The following is a 22,898-nucleotide window of genomic DNA, read 5'->3' on the forward strand; positions in this document are numbered from 1 at the left end:
TTGTCTGTGTGCATTCTTGGCTAGTTTTTGCGACTACTATTGACCTTTGTAGCTCAAGTTTAAATTCCCTGTTGGTTTAATTTGGTGCCTTTAACAGGAGGTTCTAAGCTATGCAATTTTCACTAATTAAACTTCATGTAGCCAAACAGTAGTCCTTAAATTTAGATTTAGCACCTATTGTTGGGCATTTGCAGATAAGTTTTATGGGAAATGGACAGATGCATGCTTTGTGTTCACCAAGCCACTAATAAGTAAATAAAGCAGGCAGTTTATGTGACTATGATAGAGTTCTGGAGAATTCTCAGTGATGGTTCATGCACTCCTGTCCCCAGAGGTGGCATTTTTTTTTTTAAACTAAACTGCACAGAGTCATCTCCTACTGATTTTTCTCTCCTGTGCTTTACATCTTCATAGTAGCAGCTTCACATTTCCCCCATGGACTGAAGCAGTGTAATTGGATTCAGTGCAGTGCAAATTACTACAAATATGTGCACTGGAGGGAAGAAGGGTTTAAACAGTGGGTGGCCTTGTTTAATACAAGCCCACATTTGGTCATGAAGATGCTCAGTGAACTTGCCTACCAGAGCAATTTTAACAGCAACCCCCCCTCCCCCAAACTCATTGGAATTTTTCTGCGAAAGCAGACTTGCATTTTTGTCATCAGGAAAGGAGGAGGGGAAACTGAGCAGAGACAGTTTTCAAGGAACAGTGAATCTCTAGCTTTGATTAGCTATGTAAGATTATTTTAGCTAGAGTTAAAAGAGCTGTCTACCTACAACTGATTGTGCTGTTAACACTACAGCAATTAGACGTTGAGAGGGGGAAAAACATTTTGTGCAATTAATTTCAGTTTGTTTAAATGTGTTCTTAAGCAGTGTTTGTAAATTTGCTAGCTAACGAGGAGACTGGGAATTTTGCCTGATCCACTAGTCATGCATTTTTAATGAATGATGGGCACTTTGTTCCAGATGAGCAGCACATCCAATCAATCTGCAGTTGTATTTCAATGGCAGCTTAGGGTATCCAACAGAAGCTTCTCTTAGAGAGGGAGGACAGCATATCTTGCAGACTGGAACAACCTGGGATGCAAGGTGATGGGGAAACAGAAAGGTTTGTTTTCTGATGGAGTCAATAATGAAACCAGAATCCTAATATAAAAGTAATGGGTGACATAGGAAGCTGCCATATACTGAGTCAGACCATTGGTCCATCAAGCTCAGTACTTTGTACACAGACTGGCAGCAGCTCTCTTAAGGTTACAGGCAGGAGCTCAACCTGGAGATGCCAGGGATTGAAGCTAGAAGCTTCTGGATGCAAAGCAGATGCTCTACCACTGAGCTATTTCCCCAAATACTTAAACAAAGGAGCTTTTCAAGAGGTGAAGCCAGTCTTGAGGCAAAAAGACATGTGCTAATAGAAACACAGGGCATGATGAAGGGTGAATTGTCCTCTTTTTAAAAACAGAACCATATATCTAGCAACCCCCTTAGCTGTGTAGTTTTACTTTTTTTCTCAACAATAAACGTAAAATGCATGTACATGTTCAAAATAGCCAATATTCATAATATTTCCCATGAGCTTAACTGGGGTGGGGGCATAAGTGGAATGAGACATGAGTGCAGTGTGGCATATAACTTCTTAGATTGGGGCCACCCTTGAAGAGTGTTCAGAAATGTCAATTAATACAAAATGCATCCAAGTCCCTGTTCCATGTTCTGCAGCTGAGGTGGGCACCTAGCATGAGTGGGGCTCACCTAACATAATAGCTGTACTGAATCAGGCCCAAGGACTATCTAGTCCAGTATCCTGTTTCACGCAGTAGCCCACCAGATGCCTCTGGGGAGCCCACAGGCAAGAGGTATATGCATGCACTCTCTCCTGCTGCTGCTCTACTGCAACTGGTATTTGGAGGCATCTTGCCTCTAAGTCTCCAGGCGGCCTATAGCCATCAAGACTAGTAGCCATTGATGGAGCTGTACTCTGTGAATTTGTCTAAGCCCCTTTTTAAAGCCACCCAGGCTAGTGGCCATCACCACACCCCATGGCAGAGAATTCCATAGATTAATTATGCGCTGTATGAAAAAATACTTCCTTTTGTTGGTCCTAAAGTTCCCAGCCTTCAGGATCATCGGTTGATCCCTGGTTCGAGTGTGATGAGAGAGGGAGAAAAAAATTCTGTATCCATTTTCTCCACACTGTGCATAATGTTATGGACCTCTATCATGTCTCCCATTAGTCATCTTTTTTTCTAAACTAAAAGGCCCCAGATGCTGTAGCTTTGTCTCATAAGGAAGGTGCTCCAGGCCCCTGATCATCTTGGTTGCCGTCTTCTGCACCTTTTCCAGTTCTACACAATGTCCCTTTTCAGATAAGATGACCAGAACTGTACACAGTACTCCAAATGTGGCTTGGTGGCCACACCATAGATTGGTATAAGGGCACTGTGATATTATTACGGTAACTGTTTGGCGCTCCCTCCCATTGGAAGCCTGTTTGGTCCCCCACTCTGTTCTCCTAAGAAAGCTTGTAAAAACCTGGCTCTTCCACAAGCTATTTAGTCTGGAGTGAGGGCTACTGCTGATCACAATCATTTTTGTTTGGTTTTGTTATATTGTTTTCATTTTTTTGTAATTAGTGGAGGAGTTCTGTTTGTAATCTTGTAAGCTGCTCTGGGCTGGGAGTTTTACAGAAAATGAAAGTGAGATGGATATACATTAAAAATAAGTTGGACTGTAGGGTGCAGTTGTAACGTTTCCCATTTCTTTCACAATAGTACAAGTTTGTAGGGCAGATATTCCAGCTCCCCCAGTTGTCCTTACTATTTTTAACATTTTGGCCAGGCATTTGTAAAGCATGACACTGACTTGTCATTCCTGAGTAAAGACTGGTAGCATGTTAGCTTTTTGTGGAGGTGAAGGGAAGATCTGCCCTTGATACACAATTCTTCTCAGTTCAAGTTACAGTGGGGGAAAATAATTCCACCACTGTCATAGTTAGACTGCCCCTTTCTGAGATCTTGGTAATTCCCAAATGACCTAAAAAGTACTAGCATTGTTTCATGTCACCACAACTGCAGAGTGAAGCAAGCAGCTGTATAAATGCACTTAACTCTCTATTAAGCTAAGAAAATAGAATTTTTACTGGCCATGATACATTTGGTTGTCTTGAATAGATACTGCTGAGATGATGGTCTTGTCTGATACTGCAGTTGCACTTCTTAATTTTTCTGTAATGCATGCTAAATAATTCAGTGGCTATTATCGGGAGGAAAAAAGTCAGAGAGTTTCTCTTCTGTCCTTCCATAAGCTAGCTTTCAAGTTTGTCCTCTGATGTGATGGTGCAGTAAAGCAGTAATGGACTTTGATTTTTGGAGTCTCACTGTGGTTCGTGCTGTGAAGCAGAAGGAGGAATTGCTGTACCTGTGTCAGTCAAAGTACCACAGCCTGCTATGCTGCTGTTTCTTCATATCAAGCAATGCATACAAGAACATAGTTACACTCATTACCCTGCTGGCGTTCTCTGGGTTAAGCTTGTCGGTTCCCTTCATGTCACTGGAGAAATAGCAAAAGGAGTCACTTAGGAAGGATTGATTTCTTTTTTGTATTATTTTTTTTAAAGGGGAACAAGGGGTGCAGACTTCCTCTGCTAGTGCAGAAAAAGCAGCAATTTTGCATTGCATGCAGAGTGTACTTCAAAACAAATCTGAAAAGAGAAGGCAATCTTAAATCAAGCTTCAAATAATGCAACCCATTTCCTGAACAAGTATATATAATTATTGGTTGCTATAAGAATTAAAAATTTTGGTTTGCAGCTAAATAGAGCCTTTATACTACCCAGGAGCATAATCCCGTTTGATCTTGTAGCCCACACGCTGTTCGCCTTATAGAACTAGATCTGCTTAGAGACAAGGGGAGGCCTTGTGAAAATTGTTTGTCTGTTATGTGAACTTCGTGGCATGGGAGCTGAACTGGTGCCATTTCTACTTTTACCACAGGGTAATGGGCTGAGCCCACACTGTGGCTGCTCTTCACATGCTCTGAAAACTAGGTTAACTCTGGCATTGGGAGGAGCCACAGGAATTCTTGCACTGCCCCCATAGGCGTAACTATAGGGGGCAGGGGGGGCACGTGCCCCGGGTGCCACTTGGCAGGGGGCGCCAAAAAGTGCCCCCGCCGATTTACCAGAATTTTTTTTGGGGGGTTAAATATATTTTTTGCAGAGCAGTCCCCCTCCCCCGGTCCCGGCATGCGCCCCCCCCCATTGGCATTGCTCATCCAGCACTGGGCGCCGCGGCGTCTTCGTAGTCCAAGTCTCTGACTCTCACTCCCCGGTGCGCCCCGCCACCAGTCGCGCATGCATCGAGAGGAGGACACGCAGCAGAGCAAACTTCCTGAACAACTCCCTCTTCTGAACAACTTCCTGAACGCCCGAGCCAGTTCCCCTTTTTGCTCATTCAAGTCCTTCCTCCCCTATAATCTAACCACGTTTTAACTGAAAAGGTTCAGGGAGGGGGAGATGGGGGGATGTGGAACCTTGGGTTCCACATCCCCCCATCTCTCCCTTCCTGGACTTTTTCACTATGTAATGCAAGCTAATTTAATTATATGTCATCATCAAAATGGATTAGCTGTTTCAGCCCATCAGGAAAGTCTAAACCTCCACCGATTTAATTAACCAGACTGAAAATCAGATGAACAGAGAATGTTTTAATGAAAGGTGGTATATAAATTTAACAATAAGTAAAACTATCATTAGGAGCAATTAGCGATTACTTAAACATTGGTGCTGCCAAGCAATTTGTAAATAAAACTTGAAGCCCTTTGAAAATAAGCTGGAATTAATTGTAGGTTGGGCAGGGGGTGAAAGTATATACTTCTAAACATTTATTGTTAAATTTATATACCACCTGTCATTAAAAACAACTCCAAAGTGGTTTGGTTTTAGTCATGGATTTTAATTTTAATTGCTCTTTTTGTCAATGTGATGAAGATTAGTTAAATCTGAGTGGTCTTAGGCAACCAATGTTGCATCTGAAATGCCATTTCATTTTTTATTGTCATAAATACTCTCCAACCAATTTAAATAGCAAAGGTGTATATTATCGCTTTATTCAATTGCAGGGAATCTCAAAAAAGCAGGATTTGCAACTAAGGCAGTGCATATCTTCTCTAAAATGGCCCTTTTATAGTTTTTCTAACTTTGAAATCGTAACATAAAACAAAGCATAAATGCATAAATGCTTCCCCCTCCATTTGAAACCTTTTCTGGTGTAAATAGCGCGCGGTTTTGGAAAAGGGGAGTCTTTCTTTAACAGCGGGAGAATAAGGAGTCTTTAGCACTATCACCCTAGTCCCTCGAATTAGCAATAGCAATAACAATAGCAATAGCACTAGCACTTACATTTATATACCGCTTTATAGCCGGAGCTCTCTAAGCGGTTTACAATGATTTAGCATATTGCCCCCAACATTCTGGGTACTCATTTTACCGACCTCGGAAGGATGGAAGGCTGAGTCAACCTTGTGCCCCTGGTCAGGATCAAACTTGTAACCTTCTGGTTACAGGGCGGCAGTTTTACCACTGCGCCACCAGGGGCTTTGGAGTCCTTGGTTTTCATTTTGTTAAAATACAGTCACTCACAAGGGAAAGCCAGGAACAGAACCAGGGCGTGAGGGAGGGGCATCATAATCATAATAATCATCATTGCATCATAATTCTGATGTTTGAGATACAAGCCAACTTCACAGGGTTGTTGTGAGGAAAACCCTAAGTATGTAGTGCATTTTGAAATTTTTGGTAATTTTTGTAATTTTTAAAATTTTTAAAATAAAAGTTTTCTGAAACATGTTTGTCAGTCAGATGTATGTTGGGGGGGCGGCGGCACAATTTCAGTGCTTGCCCCGGGCTCCATTTTCCCTAGTTATGCCTCTGACTGCCCCAGTGATGCAGGAAGATACAGCACTCACATACCACCAAGGCAGAAGGGCAGTCCTTCCATGAGGTGAAGCATTCATCTCAAGTGTAGCCTGAGGCATGCAGTGGTGATCTTGGGCTGCCACTACCAAGGCAACTTAAATATCCAAGAAAATATGTAAGACTCCCCCCGCCCCCCCAAAAAGGGGGGGAGGGACTTCTTGTTCTTGGGCAAAATAGTGTTTCTCCTTGAGATCAAAGGTAAATGTCCTCTGTTTTGTTATTGGACATAATTATAGAGAATTTGAGAACTGAATACAGTGCAGAGCTTGTTTACTTCAAGGACATTAAAGATTATGCAAGTGGGGCCAGTAGCTGATCCTGGTGACTGAGATACATGATGGCATCTTCTCCTGGATCCTATTGCCTGTAATGATTTGCTAATACCTGGGCCCAGTAGAAAGCCCACAATGAGTACAATACCTAACCTGTTGTGTCATTTATAATGCTTGACCTCACATGTCAAGTTTGCCTGGCTCATTCTCTTACATTAAAAGCAGACTTTAACTCAGTTTGATTAAAAGGGTCATGCCTTCTGTTTGAGATTATAAGCATGTTTTGTTTCTATTCAAATGTAGATGTCTTTTTTTTTAACAAAAAGACTCAAGGTGATATCCTAACAAACAAATCACAAATCACGAATGCATAAGGAGGCCCTGGTGGCGCAGTGGTAAAACTGCCGCCCTGTAACCAGAAGGTTACAAGTTCGATCCTGACCAGGGGCTCAAGGTTGACTCAGCCTTCCATCCTTCCGAGGTCGGTAAAATGAGTACCCAGAATGTTGGGGGCAATATGCTAAATCATTGTAAACCGCTTAGAGAGCTTCCAGCTATAGAGCGGTATATAAATGTAAGTGCTATTGCTACTATAAGACCAGCTCTCCTCCCACAACTCATATCGTTGAGGGTAAGTAACATGTTTAGACTCTCAAAGATGGCTTCTGGAACATGAGTAGAACTGGGAAGTTCCTCCACTTGTGCAGCAGAAAGACTGGAAGAGTGGCATGAGGGCCCCTTCAAGTCCCTCAGTTCCTCCTTATGCATTCGTGATTTGCATAATGGGGCATGTGAGTGTGCAGGACATGCTGGGACTTCTGGGGGCTGGGTGGTCCCCGATCCCCACCACCCCTTCCAGCTCCATGCCCGGTTAGGCTCCACAAGTTGATGGTGTGTAGAGCCTTGTGGTCTGACTCCGTATATGGCAGCTTCCTATCTTTCTAGGTAATCTAGGGACATTCTAAAGAGCTATTTAGTGAAGCTGTTGCTTTAGAGCAGGAATTCTCAAACATGGGTCACTCCCTCTCCAAATGGTGTTGGACCACACACTAGCCTTTGACAACATCTGGAGACCCACATTTGAGAATCCCTGCTTTAGGCAACGGAAGCAAATTCCAGATGCCTGTGTGACATCTCGAATGTTGGAAGCCACCTAATGGTGCAGCGGGAAATGACTTGCCTAGCAAGCATGAGGTTGCAGGTTTGAATCCCTGCTGGTACCTATATCGGGCAGCAGCGATATAGGAAGATGCTCAAAGGCATAATCTCCATAGGAGGAGGCAATGGCAACCCCCTCCTGTATCCTACCAGGGACAACCACAGAGCTCTGTGGGCGCCCAGAGTGGACACCGACTCGACGGCATGCTTTACCTTTGGAGAGGAGAGCTGGTCTTGTGGTAGCAAGCATGACTTGTCCTCTTAGCTAAACAGGGTCTGCTCTGGTTGCATATGAAAGGGAGACTAGAAGTGTGAGCACTGTAAGATATTCCCCTTAGGGGATGGAGCCCCTCTGGGAAGAGCATCAAGGTCCCAAGTTCCCTCCCTGGCATCCCCAAGATAGGGCTGAGAGAGATTCCTGCCTGCAACCTTGGAGAAGCAGCTACTAGTCTGTGTAGACAATACTGATCTAGGTGGACCAATGGTCTGACTCAATATATGGCAGCTTCCTATGTTTCCTCTCTTACAAATTGCTTCCAGAGCATCAGCAGTGCTGGGAGGTTTTGCCCACTTGCTCAACAGCATGTCTGTGTAGAGGGACTAGGAGAGTTGTGTGAGGGCCTCAGTTACACCCTTGCAGTCCCTCTGGACATGTGTGCTTCATTAGGATGTCAGCCACTATGATTGACACATACACAAAAATCAGATTTATTTATTTATTTATTATTTTATTTTATTTATTTATAATTGACACCTTGTCTTTGGGCTAGAAAAACTTATATACCAAAAAATTACCTAACACCTGCCAAATGGCTGAATTTTAAAAAATAAATAAATGGGAGGGGGGCTTTTGTACAAGTATGTAAACAACAGATATCCTGCCTGAGAGACCAAATCGTAGATTTAAAAGCTGGGACTTGTATGCACAGCAGGTTTACAGGGAGGCTTTACTGTGAACTCCAAATTGTCTCCCCAAAATGCCACAAATAGTGGATTTCTTTTACCCCTGATAGAAATCGGGCTACACTCTAATGCACAACGAAAAACCCAAATTGTGTGTGAACTGCTCCCCGATAAGTATCAGGGATTTGGGGGTAAATTTAGCTGATATATGAATGCACCCTCTCCATTTCAGAGGAGATGTGAATTAAAGGGCTTCAAAAGCCCTGTGTGAAAAGCTTCCTGGTGAACTACTTCATCAGCAAACACAGACATGGTGTTTAGCAGAGTGGGTCCTTTATGGTGATTCTACTTTGTACAGAAAGCTATAGATCCTGGCACACATTTGGAGTGAACAATGAAATCATTACAGAGCTTTTTACAGCTAATAGAGGTATTGTGTACTACATTTTATCTTTACTGATGCTGTGCCAATATGCTTACTAGACATTCAAGTGCCAGGAAACATTCCCAATTGGCTTTCCTAAGGGTCTTTTGCAGTGTCTGCTTACAATCCAACCCATGTACAGTAGGTGTCACTCTGGCTCCCTGAAGCTCTACCCACTATGAATGGGTTGTAAAAACTGTATTCCTTTTCAAAAGCAGTCTTTACATTCTGCCCCATACCTCATTTTGTGGCAGGTGCCACATTCTCAGTGGTGGTGTAAATGCCCTCTATTTTGCATAAACGGTGTGCTTGAACTTGAGAAGTAAGAGGCACAGTCTAATTACTGATCACTGTGCTTGCTGTAGTGTGCTTTGAGTGAGATAACGGAGTAGGGTTTGCTTTTTTGTCTGTGTGGGTTAGACATTTATCCCATCCAAACTTGGCCTGAAATGTAACATGTCCATAAAGGCTCAGCTGACAGTCTTGTCATACATACACCTCCCCACTGGTCTAACTTTCTAGGTAGAAAGGCTTTCATTATCTCTCCCAGTAAGTGAACTCTTTGTCCTTGTTCCAAACAGTCACAAATCAATATGCATAACATTACTGGTTTAAACAGAATACCACATCAGGAATAATCAATTTCAATTGCTGTGATACTACGAAGCGGAACACCATGTCAGGATTTGTCCATTGTGTACTCTGTCAAAGGATCTTCACAAAAGGAATTTGATTTCAGTTTGTCTGCTAAAATAAGGATGGAAAGCAAATCTTGGCTCTTGTCCTAGATTAACTTGTTTGTGGGTTCATTGCTCCAGTGGCACTAGACACACCTGTCTTCAGGAGCAAAGCGCTTAGTTACCACACTGGGAATTATTCAAAATAGTCCCATTGAAATGAAAAGGACAAGATAAGAATTTAACTTGTCCTTTTTAATTTCAGTGGGACTGCTTTGAATAATTTTCCTCAGTATGTCAGCCAGTTAGGTTTGAGATCTCTGTAATCACACCCCCCCCCCCACTGCTGTCTTGCAGCTAGTACTGAACCATACGAACAGGAGCGTTACCTATTTGTGGTGATTCATAGCTGTGTGTTATTTGGGAGTTTCCATCTTCCCAGATGTGGTAACTAAGCACTTTGCTCCAGAAAAGTATGTGCCTGTTTTATTAGATGCTGGCCTGTAGGGAACTGAACTGTCTTATCTGGATCCAAAATACTTGCTTAATGTACAGCAAATATTAGGCAAAGAGATGATGTACTATCCAGTTGATTTGATATCTCAGAACAGATTATTGAAATGCAGTAAACACTTTCCTTTTTTAAAAAAAAATGCAAGAGTTATTTAATTGCAATATTGGAAACATTAACATTAATCTCCCTGTTGGACTACTTGTATATTTTGTACCAGGTTAACACAACTGTAATTTGTTTCTGTTGCAAGTTTACATGATTTGGGCACTGTTACATGTATCAGTTTTGATAGACATTCTCAAGGAAAATGCATGCATAGCAATACAATGTTTTTTGCATTAGGTTTTTTTTTACATATAAAGCAGCTCTTACTGGAAAACATTTCATATTGTTCTATGTTCATATTGAGCTATTTCATATTGTTCTATACAGACCAATTAAATTGCAGTTTTCTGTGTGTGCTATTGTTATGGTGTATAAGGGCCAGAGATCACTGAACCCTGTAAACTTATATTAAAGTCAGGTCACACTCTTAAGTGTCCTCAAGCCTACACTCAGGTTTGTGCCCAAACACTTTGTTTTATAAAATACTTTCCAAAACTGAATTCCATGCACTGCAGTATTTTCAGATCAGGAGTGGGTCAAGCTCTATAGATTTACTCATGTATAAATTCAACAGCTCCTATATTTGATTGCTTGATTAAGTGCCGTCAAGTCGATGTTGACTCTTAGTGACCACATAGATAGATTCTCTCCAGGATGATCTGTCTTCAACTTGGCCTTTAAGGTCTCTCAGTGGTGCATTCATTGCTGTTGTAATTTAGTCCATCCACCTTGCTGCTGGTCATCCTCTTCTTCGCTTTCCTTCAACTTTCTCCAGCATTATAGACTTCTCAAGGGAGCTGGGTCTTCACATAATGTGTCCGAAGTAGGGTAGTTTGAGCCTGGTCATTTGTGCCTCAAGTGAAAATTCTGGATTGATTCATTCTATGATCCATTTGTTTGTTTTCCTGGCTGTCCATGGTATCTTCAAAAGTCTTCTCCAGCACCAAAGTTCAAAAGTGTCAATGCTTTTTCTGTCTTGCCTATTCAAAGTCCAGCTTTCACATCCATAGAGTGTCATGGGGAAAACCATTGTCCGAACGATTCTAATCTTTGTAGGTGTAGACATGTCACGGCATCTAAATATCCTTTCCAAGGCCTTCATTTCAACCCTAACAAGTGCTAGTCTGTGGCGTATTTCTTGACTGCTGGATCCTTTAGTGTTGATGGTCAGTCCTAAAGGGCAGAAGCTATCCACCGCTTCAGTGTCAATTCTGAGGCTGGTTGCTGTACCCATTATCATTAGTTTAGTCTTCTTTATATTTAACTGTAGTCCTATTTTTTCCACTTTGCTCCTTGACCTTCATTACTAGAGCTTGCAGATCATGTACATTCTCAGCTATCAGAGTGGTGTCATCAGCGTAGTGTAGGTTATTGATGTTTCTTCCTCCAACTTTAAAACCACGCTCATCTTCTTCCAATCTAGCTTCTCTCAGTATACTCAGTATAAATTGAATAAAGAGGGAGAAAGTATACAACCTTGTCTTACTCCTTTGCCGACCTGGAACCAGTCTGTTTCACCATGTGCTGTCTGGACTGTGGCTTCCTGCCCTGTATATAGGTTTCTCATGAGAACAATGAGATGTTCTGGGATGCCCATTTTCCAATTCCACAACTTGATATGTTTGATGCAATCAAAGGCTTTTCTGTAGTTAATAAAACACATATTGACTTCTTTCTGGTATTCTTTGGCTTTCTCAATTATCCAGCATGCATCAGCAATGATGTCTCTTGTTCCTCGGCCTTTTCTGAAACCAGCTTGAACATCCAGCATTTCTCTTTCCACCTAGGGCTCTAATCTGTATTGGATGATCCTGAGCATTATTTTGCTAGCATGTGAAATTAAGGATATTGTTTGATGGTTTGCGCAATCTGTTAAGGCTCCTTTCTTTGGCATGGGTATGTAGACTGACCTCTTCCAATCTGTTGGCCACTGTGGTGTTCTCCACATTTGCTGGCATAGTTTGGTTAGAGCCTTGACTGATTCTTCTTCTGTTGCCTGCCATATTCCTGTAGCGATTCCATCAATTCCTGTAGCCTTCCAACTTGGTAATGACCAAAGTGCTGATCTGACTTCATCTTCCCTTACTAGAGGTTCTTGCAAGTAGGGAATATCTTCTAGAGTATCTTGGACGTTGACTTCTCTGCTGTACAGATTTCCAGTATACTCCTTCCATCTCTGTTTGATCTTCTCTGAATCAGTTACTATCTGTCCTTTGGCATCCCTTAACATACCCATTTGAGGTTGGAACCTCCCTCTAAGTTCAGAGATCCTATATCTAGTCCAAAGGAATTCCACAGAACTTAGTTGGATGATATGCCTTCCTGTATCAGATTCTGATGCCAGCTATGAAGCTTACAAACCCTTAAGAGCATAGAATATAAACTTGGGAATGACAATTGCATTATATTAAAAGGGAGCTATAGAAGAAGTGCTAAAACATAACTCTAGGCCTAGAGCCAGAATTTTACTGGACATCCAAAACCAGTGCCTTTTAAAAGATGTGCTTCCAGCATGTGTATACTTAAGAAAATTGCACATTAACAATGGCTCATTTAAAAGATCTTGCTTCATTTGGTCTCTTGGATTCCTTTAGCCACATACAGAGGAGATTCTCATGATCCACTAAAAGCGGGCTGAGGGAGCCTAGCCTGCTTTTAGTGGATCGTGTGCTGCCACGGGTGCTGTGCAGCTCCCGGCAGCAAACTTCACGAATTCTCCCTCCTCTTAGCGGAGTGAGCGCTCTGCTAACTGCGGCTTTTCGGTTGTGTCTTGCTGCGGCGTGGCTCTGCACCACAGCAACTCACAAGTAGACCCCCGATTGGGAGGCTAAAAAGCAGCCTCCCAGTTCGGGGGTCTCTCCAGCATGCCCTACGTGCTCGCACAGGGTATGCTGGAACTACCAGGGGCCGCACGGCCCCCGAACTCCCAAGCCCCTGCCTGCTCCGCGATGGAGCTGGCAGTTTTGTGGGCGGCCGCCCAGGCAGGGCTTGCTGCTCGTCTGCGGGGAGAGTGGGCTTAGCCCACTCTCCTGGCAAGCCCTCTGGAGGCAGGTCTCATTGATCGTGAGAGTGTACCCACAGACTATGTAAATTAGGTTCACCTTTTAATTCTGACAGCAGGCCACATCTTGTGTATTTTTAAAGAGTTCTCTGCTCAGGAGCCTCTCTAGAAGAGGGAGCAAAGGTGAAGCAAAGAACTTTATTAGGTGAGTGAGGATTTTGCTACACACTAAATAATTATAGAGATAAAGTTGTTAATGAATCTCCTACCTAGTTGGTTGCACTGACTTCTGCAGCTTGTTCAGGGTAGAGGAGTGAGTGAATCAAGCTCCTTTAAACAACTGAGGCCTTCTAGAATAATTAATTCAAGGTATAGGTAGGACAATGATATACTATGACTGTATTGTAAGACACTTTGCTGCAAAGTTCCAGTTTAATGGATGGGGGAATGGGAAATATTTCACTGGGATCACTCACTAACCTTTGAGTCATCCCTGTCTTTGGGATAACTCTATAAGAGCACAGCAGAACCAGATACCTTGGTGATCACCCTAAATGGGGCCAAATGGAACTGACTTATAAACTTCAGCTGTTTCTCATGAAGGGAGAAATGGCCAAAGACATTCTTCTGCATTGCCCCACTTTTACAACAACTGTACTGGTTTCTGATTCTTTCTGGGCACCATTCAAGGTACTAGTTATTTCCTCTTTAAAAATCCTTAAATAGCTTAGGACCAACTTGTTCCACATCTTGCATATGAATCTGCAAGATGGGGAACTGAGCTCATCGAAGGAAGCCCTTATGCACATCCCCACTGGTTTCAGATATGGCTGCCTGGCAGAAAGCCACCTCTGATCAGGCTGTGGCACTCTTTGCCCTTGGAGGTTTGCTTGTTCCCATCTTTGCCAAAACTCATTCCACTGTTAGCTTGAAATGCTGCTTTTCAACACAGCCTTTGAAGCTGTCTACTGGTTTTTGTTTTTGGATTTTACATGGTTTTTGCTGCATTCCGTATCTTGTGTTTCTTGGTTTATTGATTTGCATTTTTTAAAATGTATGTAAGCTGCCTTGAGTGTCTCCATTTTGAAGATGAAAAGGTAGGGCACAAATTCCTTCTAATAAATAATGTCTTGTGTTAAAGGGTTCCTTGAAGGGTTCTGGGGTGCATAAGACAGCCTAGAGGTATATCAAGCAGGAGTGCAGCAGCTATTTTTAAAAATTGTTTGGAAAAAGAAAACCACAGATGTCTACTGTTTATCTTTCAGAGCTAGTGGAGCTAGTTTAGACCCTTCAGCCGTACTGTAAAACATTAAGCATTTCCTGGCTGGCCTATGCAGAGTTCTTCAGTTTGCTGGGGAGTCTGTGGGGCTAGTGTTCAGTCGTTTATTTAATCTTGATGATCATTGGGTGCCATTAAAAAAAAATTCTATTTAACTTTCCTCACAGACACGTTAGGCTAAGCTGGGACAAAACCATACATACCACCAGGAACTGCTTAAAGGAAGGACTGAAGACAGATCTGATAAAATTTAACCACCTGAAAAGGGAGATGTTAGAGCTCAAGGCTACCATGCCATCTGCCATTTGGAGGAGGAAAGGGTGTACCTTCTCAGTGATGGAGGCAAGGTGACTCTACATATACTCAGAGCAGCTGCTGTTATCACAACATTGGCAGGTTGACTTGCATGATCCCTCCCGCTACATATGTGTTATATAAGTGTGCATAGGGCTGCTGCCCAATTTAACAGTTAAGACCCAAGTGATCTGTGTTAAAGTGATCATAAGTATCCCCTCTTGTGTAGGCCTGGTCAACATTGTAACAATGAAATAAGGATTTCTTGATATGATGGTACAGAAGACCGCACCACTTCAGACTGCAGGGAGAGAAGTTGACTTTTTTTGGTCTCGTGTAAAATAAAAAACCAGTACAACCCGAAACCCCTGCAAATAGTCAACTTGCATTGCAAGGAGTGGGCTAGGCTACTCCTTCTTAAGCAGCACAGTGGGGTATATGCTGCCTAAATCATTCAGAATTGTGACTTTTCCCCACCTGCAGTGGTACAGCTTACTCCATTGCCTCTTTCTGCTGTGGATGTGTGCCTTAGGTTCTTGCAGAATCCGACCCAAAATCCACCTAGTCCTGTACAAAAAAAGAGAAGCAGAATATATGTCTCTCTCGATCTTTAAAATTCCGGGACGGAGCCCTAGCACAGATGAAACCTTGGGGGAAGAGACGCATCCCACCACGAGGAGGGAGGAGACAAATGGAACAATCCTCTAGGGACGCTGTGGTACTAGCTCTTCTCTTGCTATGTAAGTAAGGTCTGTGGGGTTTGGAACTCCAGGCGCCTCTGCCTGCCTGACTCATCGGTGGCTTGAAATCTTGCCTCTGGTCACGCCTTCTTTAAAGAACCGGAGAGGTAGACCCAGTGGGGTGTGGGGGTGTGTGTGTGTGTGTTTGCAGCAGGCCGCAAAGCAGCGAGGCAAAGCGTCACAACTCCATCTCCCTACCCCGGCCAAACGGGGCCTCCCGGCTTGGCAGTGCAGGGCTCGCTGGCCGGATGTCATGTTAGTCAGGCTTTGCTGTTGTGAAGCGCCTCCGCCCCGGCTGAGTGTTGCCGAGGCGGAGGTAGAGCCCGGCTGGCGTGTGGGAATTCCCTGAGGCGGCGAGGGGCCGGCCGGCGGTGGTAATGTGTGGGGTGGAGCAGCAGCAGGAGGAGGAGGAGAGCGTGTGAGCAAGCGGCCGTGGCTGCCAGCGCCTCCCTTTCTCCCTCCCTGGGGTGAGGCAGCTCCTCCTGTGACTCAGTTGGGCTCCTGCTGGGAGGACTAAGCAAAGTTTCCCTCGAGCCTCTGGCGGCGCCTGCTGCTCTGCCTGTCCCTCGACTCTCCCTCCATCGGCTGGCTGGCTTGGAAGGGCCGGCCAGCCTCTCCCCGCGTCCCTATGGAAGCTGCTCGGCCAGGCTCGGTGATGGGCTTTGATCCCACGAGGGTAAGCAGCGAGCGCGAGCGCGCGGTATTATTGGAGAGGGGCATTTTCTTGGCAGCCCCGCAGCAAAGCGGGGGCCTTTCTTGGTCGCGGCTGTCGCTCGGGTGCCTTTCAGGGCAGCCCCAGACCCTGCGGAAAGGTTGGGGGGAGCGGGTGTTGCATAGGACAAGTTGTGCCTTGGAAAGGGGTTCTGCGTGGCTCTCTTCCGGCCCGCCGGCCCTTCATGTGCGAGTTAATACGAGAACTCTTTCTAGGCAGCAGACACGAAGTTGTGGGCACTTGCATGTCGGAAATGACATTGGCCAAAAATAATAATAATTAACTGCTCCCCACCACCAGCTCTCACCCCAAGAGCTGATCTAATTCGTAGCGCTGAAAGATTTGCACATGTTGCCGGAGGAAAGGATATTTAAATTGGGTTGGATCTTTAAATCTTAAGTGCAGAATTGTGTTTGCTCTCTGTGGCAAACTCTGTTCATTCTAAATGACAGCTTAATGCCTATAAAAGATAGTTTTCTAATTCATCATTTTCAGGCTTTTAATGCTTCAGAAAAGATGTGTTTGATTCATTAATGATGATTCCATGTTGCAATACAAGAGGGTAAGCTGTACTGTTTTGACGGAGAAGTAGGGATTCATTACTTATTAGAATGAGTAATGAATTTAAGTCTTGTGAAGTTATCAAAAAACAAAGAACAAAATAAAAATGAGTTTTGTTTGAGTGTTGACACTGCTTAACATTTTTGTATCAACTGATCCCACATCAGTTTTTGTTATCAAGTGATTCCCAAAGCCTGGGGGGTGGGGTGGGGGTGGGGCTCTTTAGGAATGGAAAAGTACATCTCATTCTAGGGAATGAGACATGCATGAGACATTCTAGGGGATGAGACAATTCATGAAACACATTTTGGGAGAGGGAGCTTTAAGAGAGAGTAGGTACTTAGCTGATCACCACTACCCCATACAGCTTCCTGCTGGGGCAGTGTATGTCCCAAATACCCCTGTGCAGCGCCAGCACACACATGGCATCCGTGCATGCGCAGGTGCCATGTGTGTGTGGTCAGAATGGTGTTGCTGACCATGCAGATGGTGCCCTCACCACATGGAAGTATTTGGGACATGCATTGCCCCAACAGGAAGCTGCATGGGGTGGCAGAGATGATGATGATTACATTTATATCCCACTCTTTCTCCAAGGAGCCCAGAGCGGTGGACTACATACTTAAGTTTCTCTTTCACAACAACCCTGTGAAGTAGGTTGGGCTGAGAGAGAAGTGACTGGCCCTGAGTCACCCAGGTAGTATCATGTCTGAATGGGGATTTGAACTCGGGTCTCCCCGGTCTTAGTCCAGCACTCTAACCACTACACCACGCTGGCTCACAAGATCAGATCAGGTAAGGACCTGCTTTCCTATTTCTTAAAGCCCTCACTCCCAAGCGGTGCTTGAACCATGGTTCGTGCACACCCCTATCTCATTCTCATACAGGGGAATAAGGTACTATTTATTCCCATACAGATATAGAGTTGAGATGCAATGGCCAAGTTATTGAGGCACATGTGTAACAAACCTTGTTAGAGCAGCTTCTTTGGGTTTCAAACCTTTGTTCACTGACCTGTGAATTAGACCTACTGAGCTCAGTTGCTTGATTCAGACATGATGTGGAAGCAGGATTCAGTCCTGGTTTGTGAGACACTCCATAGCCTCAGGCACACATGCTCCCCAGGTCCATTTCTTTGGGAGGGAGGGAGGGATGGGGCCATAGAGCATCTGCTTTGCATCCTCTGGTTCAGTACCTGATGTCTCTGGTTCAGTACCTGATGTCACCAGGTAGGGCTGAGAAAGACTTCTGCCTGAATCCTTAGAGAGCTGCTTCCATTTAATGTAGACAATGCTGAGCTAGATTGCATCAATGGTCCAACTTGTTTTAAGGCAGCTTCCTGTGTTCCTACAATTTCATTTGTGATTCTGGTTTAAAACAATCCTGACTTCTTCGAGCCAGAGCTTCCAAAATAAAACTGAATCTGAAACTGGGATACAAGACCTGGTTTATCTGGAAAAGCTGGCTGGGATTGCCCAGTTTGGATACCACAAAGATCCCGGCTTGTTCTAAACCAGGACTGGAAGTAGAAGCCAGGAAGTAGAAAGTGCGCTGGGGTGTCTGAGCAGGGCCAGTTGAGCTTACTTCTGGATAGACATAAGATTGGCCTACAAGTTCTCCTATGTGTCCTGTTTTCTACTGAGTTGTGTTTGGGGACCTGCTGTATGCATTTGGGAAGTCCAGAAGGACTGGACTTGTTGCAAACCATGCTATTCCTTTTGTGCGTTACTTTAAACTTAGATGCAGAAATTTCCCTTCACCCTGTTAGCCCTACATTACTGAAATAGATTTGAAGGAAACGTTTGGTTTTGACTCCAATTAGTGACTTCGCTTCTATTTCCATGTTGAAATAAACTACAAGCTAGCTATAGATATCTCAACCTGTGAATGGGGGTAGTGTTCTGGCTCTTTCAACAAAAGATTTTATATATATAATACACACACTTTATTTGATTCTGTGCCCTCTTGTTTACACTTCTTGTTCATACCATTCTGCCAGTAATTTTAAGTAGCTTTAGGTATTGCAACTGATTCTGAGTTGTCTATGTCTGTAATGTTTATATACCATGTTCTCTTGCATTGCTATGGAAGAAAAAATCCCATGTGGTAAGTATACATTGTATTAACCAATTGCATTTAGACACAGAATTTTCATTTGGTATTGAGGACAGTCAAAGCTTGTCATTACAGGCATTCTTTGCTGGTGTTCATATGAAAAGGTTTATTCTAGCACTTGAACATGTGTAGCAAAGCAAATTTATATTGTGAAAATGTTTCAAACATCAAGCCTTATTTGTGTCATTCATGTAGTTATTCTGTAAAGCAGCATGCTAAAGACAAAAAAAAAATGTCTTATGTGTTTTCTGACCACAGTGCTGTGCTTTTTGAAATACTTCTTTGAAAGTATTTTGATATAATTATTGACTGCTGAATCTCATGGTGCTTTCTTAATTTTTGGTTGCCTTTACAATCCTGTTCTATTTTTACTAAAGTCACGATTTCATTGATATTGCTGCATGCAGTGGTGTCTCGTTTCAAAGCTTCTGTTAATGAGGTGCATCTTTGAATCCAAAGACAGAACTGGGCCAGTTCTTTTATGCTGGTTGATGGTTGGCAGTTGGCTTTTAAGTAATTTTTGTGAGCCTCAGGTATGGAGGCAGCTTTGTCTGTTTCTGTCTGCTCTCATTGATTAAGTGGCTATGAATAGCTCTTAAAATATTAGTGTTCCTGTATTCTTTCAGTTCATTCTTCCCTCTCATTATTGGATAGAACAAAAAATTTGAGCCCATAAAAATGATAATTAAGACTGTGCATTATTTTTCCTTAGCTTAATCCTTTTCTCTGTGTTTTTCAACCTCTTCCTTAAATGCTCACTGCTAAACTGTGTCACTTTCTGTACTTCAGGACATTACCTCCCAAGTATAGACCATGCTAACTGTCAAATCGGCTTTGTATTTAAACCAACACTATTCACAGTGGGATTTATTATGACCATAACCCTCTTCCTGAAGACATTTTCTGTTAGACTTGCTGTTGGAATTGGCCTGCTGTCTATTGCAAGTCAATAGACTTGCTTGTCATCTTTCAGCAGAAAGCTATAGTGCACAATGGCAAAACTAATTAATAGGTTTTCTTGGTCAATATGGCAAGGCTTTAGCTGTAGTACCATTAGAATTGGGGGTCTATAAGCTAAACTTCAGGTCAGTCTGTAACTAAAGTTGCAAGAACTCAAATGTTAGTTACTGTTAGTTACATTCCATTTGGCCAGTCGCGTGTGGTGAAGTCTTCTCATGCCCAGCCTTGCTCAAGGCCACTCTATAGCTACAAAACTGCTATTCTACCCTGTGGGCTTGATTAGCATCCTAATTACTTGTGCGAGGTATGACTTTTGGATAGCTTCACTGAAACTCAGCAGGAGCATAGTTCTATTTCTGTCCCTTGTTTCTAGTGGTTCTTGGATTTTTGAGTGAACAGTGTATGGCTGTTTATCAACAACTTGTAGGTTATTGTTAATGCCCAGTTATTACAAAATGAGAGAATTCAAACCTATGTTTCTGAACGGTAGAAGATTTCCATATTATACCAAAAGCCCTCTCTTTCCTCTATCAGTGAGGATTTTCAACACTTTGTTTAGTCTGTCTGCTGAACATTGCTTGTAAATGTCACAATTGTATTTCTTGATGTGCTGTTCCATAACATTTTGTCTGCTTATATGTATCTATGGAGCACACGGTTGTTTAAGTAATGGTATCTAGTAAACTACCAATCCAGGCTTGGGGGCAAATAGTTAACAGCAAGGCTGAGTTAAAAGGTGTGTGAAGTAGTGGCTAGAGCAGGGCTGCTCAACTTCAGCCCACTTGCAGTTGTTGACCTACAGCTCCCATAAACCCTGGCTATTGGCCACTATGACTGGGGATTATGGGAGTAGTAGTCCAAAACAGCTGGGGGTGAGGGCTAAGTTGAGCAGGCCTGAGCTAGAATGTTGTACATAGACTAGGGAGACCTTGGCTCTGATCTACCCTTCTAAGAGACTATGGTCTGGTCACTATCTCTTGGCCCAAACTCCCCCATAGGTTTGTTGTGAGGATATAAGGGAGAGAAACCACCTGCACCCTGAGCTCCTCAGAGGAAAAGTGGAATAAGAGTGTGTGATGTTAAGGTGTTGCATATTCCATGACAATCTTGATCAGTCTGCTTTCCATCTCACTCTTCCCAGAACACCACTTTAATTATAAATATGGGAATAATAATCTTGCTGGGAGTTTATTATGGGGTTGCTCCATACTGTGGTGTCCAGAGTTCCTAAGTTTAGAAGCTACATATCAAATGTTTATACAGAGATGCACAGAGGCAACTTCTTCTCCAGAAGAGCGCACTCCAGTCTCTTCTTGGTACGCTCATTATTTCTCTTCTCCCTCTTGCCACCCAGTCCCTGATCCCTATGGAATCTTCTGCCTTGGCACATCACAGGCTGTTGAGTGTTTCTTCTGCTTTCTTAGGTTCTAGCATATGGCTGGGAAAGAGGCACAGCCCTTGGCAACTCTTGTGTGCACCAAGGACTGCTGCTTTCTCATTATTGAAATGCTGGAAGCTACAGTTCGGTCTTCCTCTTGCTTTGTAACTCTACTAATTAATATCTGGAGCTTCTGATACATTGCAATTTACATCCCCCTCCCCACTTACATTTTTTCAACAGCAACTGAAAACATCTTCAGAAAGAGGGTTATGGTCATAATAAATCCCATTGTGAGTAGTATTGGTTTAAATACAAGATCAGTTTGGCAGTTATCATTGGTCTATACTTGGAAATGCTGTCCAGGAGTACAGAAAGTGTCAGTTTAGTAGTGAGCATTTAAGGAAATGTTCAAAGCAGTGGGCGCTCTAGGTGCCCATCTCTGCGGCTGGACTGGAAGCAACCTGGCTTGCACACGAACAAGTAGCCCTTAATCTCAGCTAGCAGCCAGGCTAGGTGGTACTGGCCCATTGGGATTGGGCCCAATCCTGGTGGTTTTCATGCGCAGCCTAACCAAGCCTGGGTATCCCTAGCCTGGGTTAGGCTGCACGTGAGAACAGCCTCAATAAAAGCAACATTGTGTATAAAACTTTTAAATATCTTTGGAAATAGAGAAGTTATTTGCTAAAACAGCATATACATATTGGAAATTTAAATTCAACAGAAAAAATAAGTGGAGACTCTTGCTCCAGTTCCCCCCTCCAAAGATTTTAATAAAGGCTTCCATGTGGTGTGTGAAATTATATGTATGCGCAACGCAGCCATCCTCCTTCCTACAGGAGCGAATAGTGTACTTAAAATGATTCGCATTTCGATCATGGATCATTATTTTGGTTTGATATTTTAAAGTTTACTCCGGCAAATTCTAAATATAGCATTTGTTGCTGAACTCCATTAGGCTGAGCTCATTAAGCGATCGGGTACTCACTGTAATTTGCTTTCCTTTGCCTGTCATTTGCAAGATCTTTGTGTATCCATAAAGCCTGTTCTGCTGCTTTCTAATTGGCTGCCTCCTGTTTGACTGATTCAGTTCTGTCACAGTCAGTTGCCACAGAAACCATTTGTGATGTTACAAACTTGTAGCAGCACTAAATGAATAAGATGGGAGGAGTCTGGTTCTGCAGCTAAGTCTCTGCTCACTTTTTGCTGCTGGTAACTGAAGGAAGGGGCAGAATTGCAGAAATAATCACATGGTATTACCTTGAGTTGCAGCTTGGTGGTTACAGGTCCCTCTATTTGTGAGGCCATATTTATTGAAGATGACAGGAGCCCACAAACCTGAACTGCTGTTCACTGATTTTATTGAAGCCCAGTTAGCAAACATTTGTTTGTGAACCCAAGTATTTCTAGGCTTCCGTCCAGCTGTGGCATTTTGAGACATGATTGACTTTGGCTTCTGTACAAACAAGTAGCAGACTTCCTGAGCTCTCCAAGTTTTCATTTTCGCTTGTTGAAGGGCATAGGACACGATAGAAGTACTTCCGATCTTGCTTCCTTCCCGCAGTCTTTGTATAAGCATCTCAAAGTCTGCAGCAGTCATGTTTGCTCACATGATGAACTGGACTCTCTGCCAAGACCTAGGTAATGGGTGAGGTCACAGGCACTAATGTGACTTGACTTGCTCTGTGTCATAAAGGATTGAGCTAATGTGATTGTAAAAAGAGTGGCTAATACAGTTCTTCTGTCTTGGGAAATGGACCTTGAAAAGTGAGTTACAGGGAAGGATATTTTCCATGGCTTATCGGAACCCTTTTTATCACAGATCAAGG

General features: G+C 43.2%; 1 protein-coding gene and 1 long non-coding RNA gene across 10 annotated transcripts in view; one reads left to right on the plus strand and one right to left on the minus strand.

Moving 5' to 3' along the window:
- DLGAP4 (DLG associated protein 4) overlaps positions 1 to 22,898 on the plus strand; it is a 536,166-nt gene that overhangs the window by 452,258 nt on the left and 61,010 nt on the right. The window contains exon 1 of one of the 8 annotated variants that reach the window (XM_053313664.1): positions 13,842 to 13,914. The exons of 6 other annotated variants lie outside the window; for them this stretch is intronic. In XM_053313664.1, the coding sequence (XP_053169639.1) occupies positions 13,857 to 13,914 (58 nt within the window). In that variant the 5' untranslated portion in view covers positions 13,842 to 13,856. Of the gene's footprint in view, positions 1 to 13,841; positions 13,915 to 15,154; positions 15,344 to 22,898 lie in introns of those variants that run through there. One more of the 8 variants, XM_053313663.1, reaches the window with a different exon arrangement.
- Positions 629 to 22,136, minus strand: LOC128353018 (uncharacterized). 2 transcript variants are annotated; one of them, XR_008320786.1, is made up of 4 exons: positions 22,058 to 22,136; positions 15,081 to 15,170; positions 3,420 to 3,551; positions 629 to 1,079 (listed from the first exon to the last, which is right to left on the minus strand). It is a non-coding gene; the product is annotated as an uncharacterized LOC128353018 (long non-coding RNA). The 2 variants fall into 2 exon arrangements; XR_008320785.1 differs by lacking the exon at positions 629 to 1,079 and having other exon boundaries at positions 3,164 to 3,551.

This window comes from Hemicordylus capensis, chromosome 4 (assembly GCF_027244095.1).
Source record: "Hemicordylus capensis ecotype Gifberg chromosome 4, rHemCap1.1.pri, whole genome shotgun sequence".
NCBI classification, from domain to species: Eukaryota; Metazoa; Chordata; class Lepidosauria; order Squamata; family Cordylidae; genus Hemicordylus; species Hemicordylus capensis.